Genomic DNA, 15,558 nt, shown 5'->3' with positions numbered 1-15,558 from the left:
ATTGTTCAATGCAAGTTTGTATTTGGATTTATCAGAGCTGACCAACTTCCCCTGATACTGGATTTACAAGCAGAGGGTAGGGTTTAGGTTAGAACAGGCTGAGGGGCAGTGACAGGGCAGGCCAGCTCAGGCTGGTCCATAAATATCTTCAACCTGTCAGTGAGTGAGTGTTTTATAGTCTGTAGTACCAAAGTTTTGGATCTCACTTAAGTTTTTGCTTGCATGGGGCTTTTTTAATGTGTAGAGGCTTTAAGTCCAACCTAGGTGTTTTTATTGCTGAGACATCCCATCATTTTTTGAACTCCTTATATTCTCTTGTCCTTAGCAGTTTGTAGTAGGCAGTGCTAAATGCATGTGCTGTACACATAGCAATTCCTCCTCGGTGCCAAGAAAAGAAAGTGACTAAATGCCACATGTAAAGTGCATATCACAAGTTTATTTATCTGCACAAACAAATAGAAAGTGATTGTAAATTGGAAAAAAAAAAAGACAAAACAGAAAAGGAAAATAGGTATTTCCATAAACAAAGATGCCAACTCTGTTAATCTGGGGTCACATCTTTCACCAGACAGAGCACTGCTGCTGGGCTCCCATTTTCAGAGCACTGATGGGTCTCTTCTAGGAAAAGGATTTAGTAGGGGGTGCTGGATATTATAGCAGAAAGGGAGCATATTCTTCACAAGGAACAATCTTGCCTCGCACTGTGCTCATGTCTGGTATCAGTGACTCCTCATCACACCAGTCTCTTCTGAGATGGTTCCTCCCAGGTGCTGCAGGATCTTGAGGTTATCTCTGGTAAGTGTTCCCATATATTGAGAGGGAAGGGACTGTTACTTCTGAAGCAAAGATAAAACCCCTGAATTGCCATAGCTGCAATGTGTAGCCTGCAGTGGGCTAGAGAGGAGGGATGATAGGCAGTTTCAAATCAGAGCCCATGAAGACATCTTCAAATACTTAACAAGGGAACACTGGGGTTTGGCCTACCACTGCAGCTTATAACTTAGCAGGTCAGAGCTAAAACTTCTCAAACAACTGTTTATGTCTGTGCTTGTTCAACAGCTGAGGAATTAGACATTTGGAGAGGCTCAAGACAAGCTTACATGTTTCAAAAGTATTCCTTGTAACCTCACCTGTGGCCTTTCTAGCAGGCCAGCCACAGTATTTGCATGAGCAGACATTAGCAGAGCTGCTTAAAGCCAACAGTAGATCAATTTTCTTCTTTAAAACTTAACAGATACATCTCAGTGTTATTTCTCATCTCATGCTACTTGCAGCTACAGACTTTATTTGGGATACACCACGAGCACTGTCGACCTCATCTGCAACAGCATCTGCTTCTGCAGATCAAGTCCTGTGTCAGCATAGGATCCAGAAAAGTTTATGAGGGCTGAAATCCATTAAACTACTTTGGTTTTGCTTCTAAACATAGATTTGAAGCAATTATGTAAGTAAAATGCAGGATTCCCAGCCTCCTGGTTCTTTTCCTTGCTCTTATATTTAGTATTTGTTCTCCAGTCAAACCTAAATATTTCATTTCCTGCCCATTACATTATCAGAAATGATGGGGAAAATGCATTTATTCCACTCACTTGGATCGTGATATCTAACACTGAATGGTGTTTGGCAATCACTCCTCAGCAGAAATCATTGTCTCCTGGAAATCTGGAGTAGGATCACCAAAATACTAAACCCATGCAATCTCCCTTACATACTAAGGCCAGACTTCTCTATTTTTCCAGTGGCAAAATGAATTTCCTGAGAGCACTTAACTTTAGGGGCCTGAGGGAAAGGAATACTGGAGTAGGATTCAAACTTTCTGAGGTTATTTCTTGACTGCAGAATTATGTTGAGCACCCTTCTTCTGGTCCACACAACCCCTCTCTGCACCTGAGTTTGATAATGCTTTCAGCCTGGGCTAGCTTGTCTGTCTAAGGCCAATGGCTTAAATCACTAGCCAGGGACAGACAACACTCCACAAGATGAGAGACAAAGCTTTTGGAGCACTGCTACTTCTTGAGTTCCTTTGTAGAGCTTTCCTAGATAAAATAGCAGATTCCTCCCTCCATGTTTGGGAAGAGTCACAGAGGTTCAGTTTGTACACAGGTCTTTTTCTTTCTTTCTTTCTTTTTCTTTTTCTTTTTCTTTTTCTTTTTCTTTTTCTTTTTCTTTTTCTTTTTCTTTTTCTTTTTCTTTTTCTTTTTCTTTTTCTTTTTCTTTCTTTCTTTTCTTTCTTTCTTTTAACATTTTTTTTCTTTTTTTAACTTTTTAATTTCTTTTTTCAGAAATGCTGGCAATGCAATGCAGTACAGGATGAGTGAGAAAGCAATCATCTGAGATAGGTTTTATAGCATGGCTGCTCCCCTTCACTGGAGCTAAGTGGATTCTGGTGATCTGAATTAACTCTGAGGTGATGATTTCTCCTAAGACATCCTCTTTGGGGCTTTTCAGGGACACAATCTCCTCATCAATTCAGGTTGGCTGCTCCTATGTCATACAACCAGATGCAGCATCTCTTTTGACTCAGCCTCACCTTTGTCCATTAACTCAAGGTATTCCCATGGCTTCTCTTACAATCCTCTCCCACAGCTGATAGTGTGCCAAGTAAGGTGTAAGTTCTGTCCTCCTCTCTTCCCAACATGCTCATTATATGTTTCAGGGCCACCAGGAATGTGCAAACACAGGCATGCAAAAAAGTCCAGCCAGAGTGTGAAGGATTCAAAGGCAGAATTGTGAATTACTTCTCCTTTTCTCTCATTCTCTCCCTCCCAAGCTTGTCCAGGAGGAACAAGCTAGGTTTTCCGGCCTTCTTTTTCTTCATAGGAGAGCACACATGAAAAATCTCCACGTGCTCACAGAGAAAGACTTTCAAGCCTCCAAGAAAAACCAGAGCCCCAGCTATTATGAAAAAGCTACACATCATAAGCTCCTGCTGTGCAGAGGAAGGCTGGCTTAGATTTAGCATGAAACAACACTAGCTGCACTGCATACAGACTGCTTCAGACCCACTTGCGTTCATTTTTTCCCCTCCAGAACCTACACTTTTCTATATCCAATGTTTGGATATATCCAGTCCAGTCAGGGAATGGCTACTGCTTGAAGCAGAGGAGCAAGTCTAATGAGAGGGAGACTTGTCTCAAGGAGAGAGGGCTATGAGACCCTCATTCTGCCTCCTGTACAATTCCTAAGGGTTTTGCAAAAGGTTGGGCAACCCTGACCCAGAAAGAGGTGGCAAAGGACCTTCCCTGCAGCTGGGGCATCTGCTGTGTTTGGAGCCAGATTTCCAGGAGCAATGGTCTACTTGTGGGATCACACTGGAAAAGTGGCTGCTGGCAAAGGAGGATCACAAGCAGAAAGTCAATGGCCAGGGGGTGTGTAAACCAGAGTATAGATGACATGCACACACACACATGCACAGTCCCTACTAAAATGCTGAATTCTTCCTTGGGAAGGCAGTGCTTTCTTCCTGTATGCCTGTAGTGTAGAGATTAAGTTGGAGGCTAGCCTGGGACATTCAAGGAATAACCAGCACTGTTTCCCCAGCATCACCAGCAAAATGAACTGTGTATATGTACATGAGTGCAGATCCTCTGGGATTCTCAGAACACTTCAGTTTTTACCAAATAGGCCCCACAATAATACCTAAGTCGTTTCGTATGAAGTTTTACTTGTGACTTTCTGTTTTCCTGACCTCCACTTCCATGCTGAGAATGTCTGTAAAGGCCCTCTGTTTTCCCCTCATCACAAAGCTTTCAGCAAGTTTATGTCATGACCCATTTCTAATCTAGCCCCACTTCTGTCCTAAACTAAACCAAAAGATCATGAACAAATGCATATTCAGTCCTGCCTCATTTTAAAGCCAACTGTACCTTCTTCTATGCAATCCACCTTTCTACTTACAGCATCCATATCCTGTTCAGTGGGACTGATGCTGCAGGGCCTTTCTTTGTGCCAACTAGACACTGCCTGAGCTTAGCTTGGACTTTGTGTATCCTCAAAAATGGATACTTCCTTCTGCAGTTCCTGCAGCTGGTGATAGCCCCATCAAGTCCCCTCAAAGCCCCTATTTGGAAACCTATTTCCAGGCCTGATATTGGTAATTAGTACCAGCTAGGATGACTCTCCTTTTTACCCCCAGCCCTGGTGACTGGAGGAACAGGCACACATGGCCACTCTTGGGCACAGGCCACACTGCCCACATGTGCATGGACAAACACCACTGCTCACTCTGCTCTCTCGCCTTCTTTCCTGTGCCCCCACAGAGGGAATTCTGGTAGAAATGTCCCAGGTGAGGCCCCACTTGCCCTTTCACTCCCTGCTGAGTGTTGCTGTGTGCATGTGTGTGTGCACACATGAGTGAATGTGTACAGACTGGGAGGATCAGAGAAGAGCAGTCTCATGGGAAAGCTGGGGCTTCTGCTCTGTAATCCCACCTCTCACACTTTCTTCCTGGAAAGCTCTTGCCTCCTAGTTTCCTTCCATGCAGAGGTGACTCTAAAGCCCTTGGGAAAGGAAAACTACTGCTTCATGTGTGTCTCCATGTGAGATAATCTCTGCCATTCACCCCCTCTGGAGGTGGGTTTTGCTGCTGTGTACAAGTTCCCAGTCTTTGTGTACCATGCACGTGCCCTCTCTCCACATTCTTCCTCCTGCTGTAGCCACAGCCAGTAAGCCTTTCCATGAAGAATCCCATCTGAGACCAAGGGGAGGCTGGGGAAGGGGGTGGTGCAGAAGGGCAGTAATTTTTTGAGGTTTTTTTTTCATTTTGTGTCACTCATCCCAATGTACTGAGCTGACATGAAAGACAAAACAAGCGCTATCTCTGCGGGGCTGCAGACAGGATGGGAGGGGTGCCTGTCTCAGTGATGGCCAAAACTTGGCCTCCACACATTGGCCTGCATGCCTGTTCTTGCTGGGGAGAATTTGGGCCTGGCCACCTGAAACCGAGAGGCAGAGGCTGAGTTTGGAGGAGGTCCCTGTCCCACCTGTCCAGGCTCTGGGGAGCTCTGATATGGCTTAGGGGAGGGGCTGAGCTCCACCTGGAAGGGTGCTGGTGTAGCAGGGGCAGAAGAGGCCATTTCTGTTCTCCACAATGGCTCATCCAGCGTGGTGGCTGAGCGGGGCATAAGCACAGTGGGTGCCAGGCTGCTGGAAGCTGGCATGGGAGCCGGAGTGGAGAAGCGACGAATCTCCTGGGTCTTGGCTATTTTCACAGGGACCTGCTTGGCTGCCATGAAGGATGAGCTAGCCTGTGGGGTTGGCTGACCAGGACTAGTCTGAGTGCTGGGGCTTGGGGGATCCCCAAAACAGAACATGGCTGACTTCAACTGATACGGCTGGTGGCGCATTACATCAATGACCTTGATCCCTGATTTCTGGCCAGGTGCCTTTTTCACTTTGCTCTCTGCTTTGCTAGCCTGAGATTTGCTGGCTGCCAGGGGATAGAAAGGGGAATGCATTGGGTTGTAAGCTATTGGAGGGGGAGCCCGGATGTTGGGTGAGTATTTCCAGCATGAGGGTAGAGAAGGGGATGGAGAGGGGGTCCTGGGCTTGTACTCTGGCTTGGGTGTTGTTTCCACCACAAATTTGTCCATGCGGCTCTGGCGTTTGGCAAAGAGCTCTGCCCCCTTGCCTTTAAGCTGAGGCATGTCCTGGGCCCCATTTACCAATCCAGCTTCTTGCTGAGGCTTGGGGGCCACAGGAGGTGGGGTCTTGAACTTGCGGCCTGAGGACTGCATGAAGTTGCAGGCCTCAGCACCCAGGCTGAGGAAGTCCTCCTCAGGCCCAGACTCAAAGCCTGCTGCAGGGTGGTCACCTTTTGGCTTCTCATCCAGGTTCTGCACCAGAGACAGGAGCTCAGGATTGGGTGAATTCTTCTTCTTCTCCTCAAGCTTACTGAACATGGGTTTCTTGTTGCCCCGTCGGCGAGCCTCCTGCAGGATGCCTGTGCGGGGAGCTGGCACAGCAATCCTCTGCTCCCTGGAGGTTAAAGGCTCTGAAGGAGGTCGTGGCATTGCTGGAGTGATGGCAGGAGAAGGCTGTTTTGGCACAGGGGAACTGCTTCTCATGTGCTGTGATGGTGCTGGACTAATATACAATGAAGAAGAGGCTGTTCCAGGGACTCGTGGCTGGGATGCTGCGGAGGCCATATCCCCTCCTGGCTTTGAGGGAGTTGACAGAAAGATAGAGGTGGTGGATGTCCGGGCAGTGTTGGCAGAAGGCTTGATCTCTGGAGTGCTTCCTTCCCCTTTTGGCTGTGACTGCAGTGGTGATGTTGGTCTTCCTGGTGCAGGAATATACAGAGATGTGGAGGAGCTGATTGGACCACGCTGTGTTGGCACTGGTGCATTGGCAGGTGCTCCTGGAACCAGAGGTGAGAAAGGGGGAACCACTGTGCTTTGCCCACCCAGACTTTCAGTGGGTTTTTTGGGTGCAGATGGCCTAAAGATGACAGAGGATGTTGCTGGACGCTGGCCAGAAAAGCCAGGAGTAAAGGGCCGTGCAGACCTGTTGAACATGCTTGTTGAACTTGCAGAGAAGGGGTCGGGGGTGCTTGGGGGAGGAGGGAAGAAAGTGGGGCTGGGAGCAGTCAGGAGCTGAGTGGGGACAGTGGCTGGCTGCTTGCTGGGCACTTGCACAGCTTCCAGGTGGATGCTGAGGGGCACATTTTCTGCCTTCTCTGGCACAGGCATGTCTCTGTTCACTGTGCCCTGCTTTGGCTGGGCAGCTGGGGCAAGCTCTGGGCTCTTCTGCACTGGAGTTTTCTCAACTGTGTACTTCCCAGCCCGTTCCCTCTGCTGCTCAAATAATCGTGCTCCTTTACCTGAGGCCTCACTCAAACCTTTTTGCTTCTCTTCCTTCTGTTCAGAGTCAGATTTGGATTTTTCAATGTCTAGGTAAGTGTTGTCCCAGTCTGAATGATTAGTTAGGCTTCGGGCATCAGAGAAACCTTCCTCATCAAATTCAGATTCACTGGTTGGAAAAACTCCGTCTTCCTCCTCGTAGGAGCGGTCTTCATCAACACTGCCAAAGCTTACCAATGTATACTTCTTAGCCCTCTGCCTGCGTTTCTTAAACATCAGCACCCCCTTGGAGTGGGGGTTGGGTGCATCTGTCAGCAGGGATGCAATGGTTCTGCACTTGGTTTTGGCTTCTTTCACATTCTTCTCCTGGATGCTTTCGTGGCGGTGGAGCTCTGAAAGAGACAGAAAGAGGCACTCAGAGAAATCAGGAAAGGTTGGGTGGGCAAAGGTGGACAGTGAAATGGTTATAGGTGTTCTAGTGCACATAAGAGGAAATACACCCCTTGGCCTTCTTTTTCATTTCACTTTTGCTGATGATATAAACTGTCTTTATAAAATGTGTTGGTAGAAAATCAGGAGCAGTTTTCTCTTTCCCTGCAAGCAGAATAGAAGTCAATGCAGGTGTGGGGAGGGAAATCCTCCCACTGATGGCCGGTCTAAGTTTCCTCATCAGACCTGGGATTTCCTATTTCTGAAGCATGTGAACAAGAGTCCCTGACATTTTTACAGTGCTTTCCCTTGCTTGTGGAAATTTTTACCATTTATTTATCACCTTGATGGTGGAGCCCTGCTTTCTGTACATGTTCCTCCTACCATATAGAGGATTGCATGTGTGCAAAAGGAGAGGTGCTCTGCAGGCACAGCAGGGCTGCTCCTGACCTAAGCCCTGCAATGTCAGCTACAGTCAGTGCTGTGCAGCAGCATTGTGTGTAGGGCTGTTTGCTGCTCTGAAGCAGCCCTGTCACTGCAGGAGGCAAAGGAAGCATGATTTCATCCTTGCTGCAGTCTCTTCCCTGTGCCCCATGCCTGGCAAGGAAGAAGAGTATTTGGTCCTGAGCAGGAATCTCAGATCCCCACAACTGATCAGCCAGACCAGAAGGAAATCCAGTTAGACAGGCTTGCTTGGAAAAGACACCACCTGTTGGGACACTGGCATGAAATTGTGGGGTAATAATTTTCCACCTGCTCTGTGGTCAGTAAAGCCCCAGGGAGGAACACTGTATCCTCTGTCTTTGTGTGCAGAGAAAGCAGGCGGTGAACAAGATTCAATAGCAAAACCAGACTTGTCTGCCCTAATAAAAGTATGGACATGCCTTGAATCACTGTTGAAGTGACAGAAGTCAGCACTAACCTTGCACAGAAAAAAAAACCTCACATACCTAAACCACAGACTGATTTGTGATGTCTTTCATTTCACCCTTTCCTATTGTCTTTTCCCCAGCATGATAGTGCAGATGAAACAACCATCTATTGTACACATCTAATAATTTGACAAAAAAACCACCTTGTCCAGCCCTGACATTCCCAAGAGAGATGTAATAAATTCTGCTGTGCTGAAGGAAGTGGGAGAGGAGAGGAGAGGAGAGGAGAGGAGAGGAGAGGAGAGGAGAGGAGAGGAGAGGAGAGGAGAGGAGAGGAGAGGAGAGGAGAGGAGAGGAGAGGAGAGGAGAGGAGAGGAGAGGAGAGGAGAGGAGAGGAGAGGAGAGGAGAGGAGAGGAGAGGAGAGGAGAGGAGAGGAGAGGTGCAAGGCAGTGCTAAGTGATGGTGTTAGCTCAAGAGATGATGGAAGCTGCTCAGTTCTCTCAGGATCTCACTCCTGATCATTTTACCACAAAGCATTCATTCTATGTGCACCTGTTAATGTCACAAAGTCACCTGCAGTGAGGGACAGGGAGCTTAGTTAAGAAGTTTACTAGTTTTCCTGAAGGCTGCAGTCTCCCAAAACCTTTCTAGTCTACACAATTGTGACAAGTGTCATCATTCCATACTACATCAGTGTAACCACAGCAGAAAGAGCTTCCTTTTCCTATCCCATGCTGAAAATAAAGTGTTGATTTGCTAAACAGACATCCTTCCAGGAGGCTCTCAAAGTTTGCAGCAATTCCATAGCACATGCTGCTGCTTTGGGATTTCAGCAAGGGGAATTTTGTGGTTTGAGATCACTTCATGTGGATGCACAGTCCATTCCTCTCCTTTGCATCCAGAACTAGAAACAGGAAAAGCAATGCTGAAATGGCTCATTATTTGTACTTGCATTTGCAAAGTGAAGGCTCTTTGCAAAACTTTCCTTACAGAATAACTCCACCTTGCTGAACCAAGACTGAAGTAGTGTCCAGGTTTTTGTGTAGATTTAGTGTTCTTCAAGGAAGTCACAGACTTGCCCTCAAAGACCTGCTCTCCATGGTAGAAACAAACTACAGTTTGTTTGACTGTAGGTCTGAAGGTCTGCCCATTTCATTTATAAATCTGTATGCCTGTGTCTCTAGGGATTTTGACAATGGAGAAAATAAGGGAAGTTGCTACAAGCAACCTTACTACAAGATATACCCACCTGTTGGTATTTTGCTTCCAAATTTACAAGGAGAAAGAGCAGCACCACAGAATCTTAGTCAAGTGCAGAATATGTAAACTCTGGCCTGAGTGATTCACAGGAGGATTTCTAGCATCAGGAGCTAACAGATAGGGAGCAACACCATTCAAAGTGATGTCTGCACAGCCCTTTCGGACAGCAGACTACCATAGAAGTGCCAACTCTAAAGTCTGGGCTAGAAAATACTGTCAGAGAAAATGTAACAAGTTAAAGTCTTGGCTTTAACTCCACCAGCTTGTAGTCCTAGCTCAGCATTAGGATTCATGTGCAACTTCCCTAGAAAATTGCTCTGAATTGTCCTGTGCTCTGAAGGAGCTGGCAAACAGGGCCCTCTGGGACCTGCTTCTCACCTCCCTCTTTTCTTCTTCCTACCTTTCTCCTCATCAAAGGCCAAAGCACACGACTAATTACACCAGTCCTCCCAACAGAAAAGCCACAATCTTCCACAACAGTTTAAGAGAAAAACAGGGAGAGAAATCTTCCTAAGATGACTTGTAGAAGGTAAAGAGCAAGAATGAAATCAGAATAGGCAAAAGGATGGGGTAAGGAGAATAGACTTAAAAAAGGAGAGGAAAGGAAAGAAGGAAGAAAGGAAGAAGAGAAGAGAAGAGAAGAGAAGAGAAGAGAAGAGAAGAGAAGAGAAGAGAAGAGAAGAGAAGAGAAGAGAAGAGAAGAGAAGAGAAGAGAAGAGAAGAGAAGAGAAAAAAGAAAAGAAAGAAAAGAAAAAGAAAAGGAAAAGAAAAGGAAAAGAAAAGGAAAAGAAAAGAAAAGAAAAGAAAAGAAAAGAAAAGAAAAGAAAAGAAAAGAAAAGAAAGAAAAGAAAAGAAAAGAAAAGAAAAGAAAAGAAAAGAAAAGAAAAGAAAAGAAAAGAAAAGAAAAGAAAAGAAAAGAAAAAAAGAAAAGAAAAGAAAAAAAAAAAAGAAAAGAAAAGAAAAGAAAAGAAAAGAAAAGAAAAGAAAAGAAAAGAAAAGAAAAGAAAAGAAAAGAAAAGAAAAGAAAAGAAAAGAAAAGAAAAGAAAAGAGAAAAGTACCTGCATAAGGCTGATCCAAGCTTGAGAAAGTAGAGTCCAGACCTGGAGAACTGGGCATGTCACAAAGCCTGTTTAATTCACAACTCCCCATAAACAGAAAGAGAGGCAATGAGAGACGAGCAAAGCAAAGCTCTTCTGGAGCAGAACCAAAACTCTGAGATGTCCAGGCTCTTTGCTATCAGTCCACAAGCCTTTTAAAGCCTCTCTTTTGTCTCATAGGCTTTGCTGCTGAAATCCATGAGGTCACTTTGTCTATTTTTGTCTTCATAGCTTCATCACTGAGCAGTGTGATGGACATTGTCACCTGGCACTTAAACTTATTCTTTTCCCCTCCCTGTACTTTCTGTAAGGAGAAACTCCTATTTTTTATTTTAAAATTAGAAAATATACTCTATATTATCACAGCTTCTGTGGTGCAAGCTTCAGGTTAGAAGGGTGCAAGCTTCAAGTTAGTGTTACCAATGCCTCAATGGCCAGCATTTCTGTGCCAAAGAGCCCTTCAGAGAGATAAAACTAACACAGTGTGCATGTCCAACATGGAGAGGCAGAAGAAATCTGCACAGGAGGAAAATAACTTTCCTTGCCTGAAACTCCCAGAGAGCCCTCAGCTCCAGGTAAAGATGAAGAAAAGAGAGAGCAGAGGCTTTCCTGTGTATATCAATTTTCTTCCATGTCTGAGGAGAGCCAGTCCATGATTCAGATCTCCGTTGTGTACACAACTGAAGAACGTTTAACAGAGGAGCATGAGGATTCTGGATGCCTGCAGTGAAGTTGTTTAGCTGAATTAAAACACCAGAGGCTGTTAACTTGAAAGTGTGGTTGTGCCCAGGGAGGGTGATGGAGTGTTTGGAAACCAGGGAGTGGTGTTTTGGCAGCACCATTCAGAGCTCCAGCACAGGAAACTAAGAGGTGTTGAAAGATGAGATGCTGATAGTGAGGACTGTGGTGGATGGGAAGGAAGGGAATAGATGGTGCTGGGAAGTCTGCAAATCTCTGCAGTTGTGGCCTGCTCAGCATCTCTTGACACTTTGTCTGGGTCCTGTCTTACCACTCCTTTCTGTACTTGAGCAATAGCTCCTGTGAGACAATCCCAGAGCCGTGGCCAAGGGACACCTTCCCATGAGTCTCCCTCCCAGCAGCCACAGCCTTAGCAATTCTGTAGCCTTGGCAGACAATCTCCTATGTTAGAGAGTCTGGAAAAATGAAGGTCTGACCATACATGCTGAAATCCAGCAGTCATCACTGCACACCAAGAAGACAACTCCCACAAGGCAACACTGCTATACAGAGACCTTCCTCTGTCACGTGTCATACAGAGGCTCTTAGAGCAAGAGCAATGAAAGTGGTTCAGTCTCTTCTTTGATGAATATTTACACACATAGGGATATACGTATTTATATGTCTCTTTGGGGAAACCTTGTAATATTGATACATACCATTGGAATGAAAATACAGCTCTGTCTCTTGTAAGAACATGCAAATGGAATAGATTAAAGAGTAAAAGGAAGGGTTATAAAACTCTCATAAGTTCTGTTGGTGTGGTAAATAATTTCTATAGAAAACTTTTTGTTAATTTCTAAAGAACTAATTTCATGTACACACTGAATTCTGTTGGAAAAAATCCACAAAAAGGAAAAATTTCTATTAAGCAAAGCCTATGGAAGTTTTCCTCTTAACCAAGTTTCACTGAAGTGAAATGATTTTTGTTACTAATTACAGTAAAGAGAAGTGTAAAAATTATAAATCTTTTCAAGACCAGGCCTTATTAAAATAAAGCATTTTAATGCCTAGGCAAGCTACTGAACAAGCAGGCTTACATGAGGTCAGATACTGTTCATGTTCTCTAGGGAAAAAAAATGGTAAATTTTATTACCAAGATCAAATTCTAGAAAAGCCATTGCTATAGAAAATAAGGTACTCTGCTACTTCTAGAGATAAAGAGCCTCTTCCTCTGTGATGAAATGCTACTTGTCAACTGCTTTTTTCAGATGGGGTCACCTCAAATTTTGTTCTTCCAGCTATTTATGTTAGACAAAGTCATTTTTCCATGGCTAATGTTGCAAATATCTCAGTAAGCCATTAGAGGCTATAGACATCTCATACTTGACATACCTGAAGTCCTTTCAAAATAAGATTTGGATAGGTTATATTGACCTTCTTAATATTTCCCTGTTGAAAGTTTCAACCTTTAAAGCTCTGATCAGTGTTTAAATTGCAAACAGTTAAGCAGAGGAGTATATATTCTTTTACTTCAAAGTAAAGGTAAAACTCTTGGGATAGGAAATATTTGTCATTCTTGGATATTTGCACACTTCCATCACATAACCTGTGCATAATATAAAACACAGATATGGCTTCAGCTCCAATTTAGGATGCTACAAACAAATGCTACAGTCCTACTCAAGTCTGCAACACTTTATCTTGTATCTGAGCTTAAATAGTTATAATATTTATCAAACCAGTGTTTCTTCTTTTAAATGGCTAGTGATTTTAAGTGTGCCAGTGAGACACTGCCCCACTGCAATCTCCTGGTTTTGGAAAAACAGAAAGAAACAGGCTTTTCTGAAGGTAAGTTAACAGCCCAGGGGAAAAAACATGCTCAGTAATTCTGTAGATTTTTTACCATTCTTAGCCATACTGCTATTGGAGAGCTCTGTTAGGCAGAGAGGGTGTAGAGACACCACTGTGCATGGCTGCAATATCTTAGTCTCATGGTATCCTGCTGGAGACTTGAATAGCTTGGTCATTCAAAAAAAATCTCTCAGCTGGGTGACAGTTTGCCCTTCCTTCTGAGCTGGATGGAAAAGTAAGTGCAAAAGTGCAAAAGGTAGCGCACATGGCCAGTTTTTCTGTGCTGACAGCTCACACCTGGGCCCTGGATATTCCCTACATAGCCTTCTCCCAAAGGAGAACTTTCTTTTGCCAGGACAGCACGGGTTGAATGTACTAGTGAATCTGTCTTTTGCAGTTTTAGCCCAATTTCCTATGAAAGGTTTATGCAGTCAATGCTGCATGCCTTTTGATCTTACCCATTTCATGCTAATAGCTTTTGAGTCCTTTTGCTAATTTTAAGAGTCTGAAGTCACAAAGATACAATGCTCCAAAGTTTACATGGAAATAGGAGGCTCAGCAGAGGAGAGAGACCCCACCATAGGAAGTGAGAAGCCTGAGTGCAGTCTTAATTAGGCATCAAAAACTGAAGAACACACACACACAGAGAAATGCTTTCTCATTTTGAATGTGAGAGACAGACATCAGACAGATTTGCATTTACTAGACATGAGAGAATGAGTTATCAAATACAAAATATAAATTAAAAGGATGCCAGGATCTGCTAAATCTGCTGCTTACAAAATTGCTTGATGTCTGACAGCAGGATACCACTGATTGATTGTGTCTTTGTCTTTCAGTCTATCCAACATCTACTCCAGTAATACAGACAAGTATATGCTCACCATCTCACAATGTGGACTTGATTAATCCACTTGCCATATAGTCTCATTAACCAGTTGATTTTAGTCATTTTCTGCAACTATTCAAGCTCCTGCTACATTAAAAATTCCAGCCTTTCATGAGACAATTGTATATCTTCCATGTGTTATGTCATCTGCCAAATTAATACATAGCAATCTCCACTGAATCCTCATGACACCCATTGAAAATGGTATTATTGCTATTTCCTGTAACTACTTTCTAGGTACAACACCCAAGAGAAACAAGCCACATTTACAAAGCTTCACTAGCAGGAATTAGCATCTGAAAAAAGCAGATAGGAAGACAATAGTGGTGTACCTGGGAACACTTTTGAGCTCCTCAATCCAGGTACCGCCCCCCCCCCCCTCCCCTGTGTCCCCCACACACCTGGGTTTCTCTGGGAAGAAAAACCAGAGAAAAGCTGCAAGGTGTCTCAGCTAGGTTCCAGATCTGAATAACAGCAGTTTGGGGGCTGTGCTGTGCCCACAGTACATGCTGCTTGTTCCGTCTAGATGCAGCCAGAGGGTGAGATCCACTGACAGAAGAGAAGAGGGTTGGGATTTTTTATCATCTGTCTCCTTGCCAGTCATATAACATTGAGGTGGAGAGGACCTTTGATTGACATTAGTGTTTAAAGCTCTGTGGGTGAAAATATAGAGGTAGTCCTGTTAGATTCAGAAGGCCAGTGAAACACTACTACCAACTTAGCCAGTTAGCTCATCTGACATCATGAACCATTAATAGTTATGTTTTCTGTTCTATTCTTAGCCAATTGTGTGGTCACCTTACGGTAGTCCTAGCTCATCCATATTTCTCTCATTGGAAAAGTCATGTGGAACTGTATCAGGTATCTTATAGAAGCCAGTATATGCTGTGTTCATGTTATTCCTTCAGCCATGAAGTCTTATCTTACGGAGCAGGTCAAAGACTCTTTCTACTTTTTATTAGTCCATGTTGATTTTACTATTCATTTTGTTTTCTGCAAATATGTGTGAAAAAACTACTTCATGCACCTAACTGAAGCAAAATGATTTTTTTTCTTATTGTCAGAGCCTATGTCTGCTAGAAGGGTATATTCCTGGTCTTTTTCCCTGAGACCCTTCTCATTATTCCAAGGTAGTTGGCAAGGACTGAGGACCATTCTGATACAAGTTTCATTAATTCCTTACATTTGACCTCTACAGAGGAGCTGACTCAGCCTTGTCCTTTCAGTATAGTCAGTGTATCAAGATTTGCTGAATCTACTTGCCCCCGTTTCTGCTCCTGTTTCTTTCTGCAAAGAGCAAGATTCTTAGTTAATGTAAGTGGTAGATACTGATGACAGTAAAGCTTTACATATTTCCCAACAAACTGATGTCCCTTCCTACGATGGGTTTAAGTGAAACTGAAGAACAAGTATTAGCCAGGTTGACAGCTTTCTCCTTCCTAGCAGTAATTTTCTCTCGCTTCTCTTGAGTAATGGCTGTTGTTTAATCACTCCTTGTCAAAGTCCTTTTATGCCTCACCCTTTTATGCCTCTCCCTCATCCATCACTATCACTTTGTCTCAAAAACATTTCAGTGTTGTCCCTGAGCAGATTTGTCCCTACCTTGTCAGCAACCTTGTCCCATATCACTTTCAGAACTGCTGGAAACATTTGGATGGGGAAAGGGATACCTGTTGT

General features: G+C 44.1%; 2 protein-coding genes across 2 annotated transcripts in view; one reads left to right on the top strand and one right to left on the bottom strand.

The window, feature by feature from the left end:
- SEC24C (SEC24 homolog C, COPII coat complex component) overlaps positions 1-15,558 on the top strand; it is a 332,064-nt gene that overhangs the window by 251,922 nt on the left and 64,584 nt on the right. The window lies entirely within an intron of this gene.
- SYNPO2L (synaptopodin 2 like) overlaps positions 417-15,558 on the bottom strand; it is a 39,392-nt gene continuing 24,250 nt past the window's right edge. Inside the window, exon 4 of the mRNA XM_068198490.1 lies at positions 417-7,192. Coding sequence (XP_068054591.1) covers positions 4,857-7,192 — 2,336 coding nt within the window. The 3' untranslated portion in view covers positions 417-4,856. The remainder of the gene's footprint in view (positions 7,193-15,558) is intronic.

The sequence above is a fragment of the Anomalospiza imberbis genome, chromosome 8 (assembly GCF_031753505.1).
Source record: "Anomalospiza imberbis isolate Cuckoo-Finch-1a 21T00152 chromosome 8, ASM3175350v1, whole genome shotgun sequence".
NCBI lineage: Eukaryota > Metazoa > Chordata > Aves > Passeriformes > Viduidae > Anomalospiza > Anomalospiza imberbis.
This window is presented reverse-complemented; position numbering and strand designations above follow the sequence as displayed.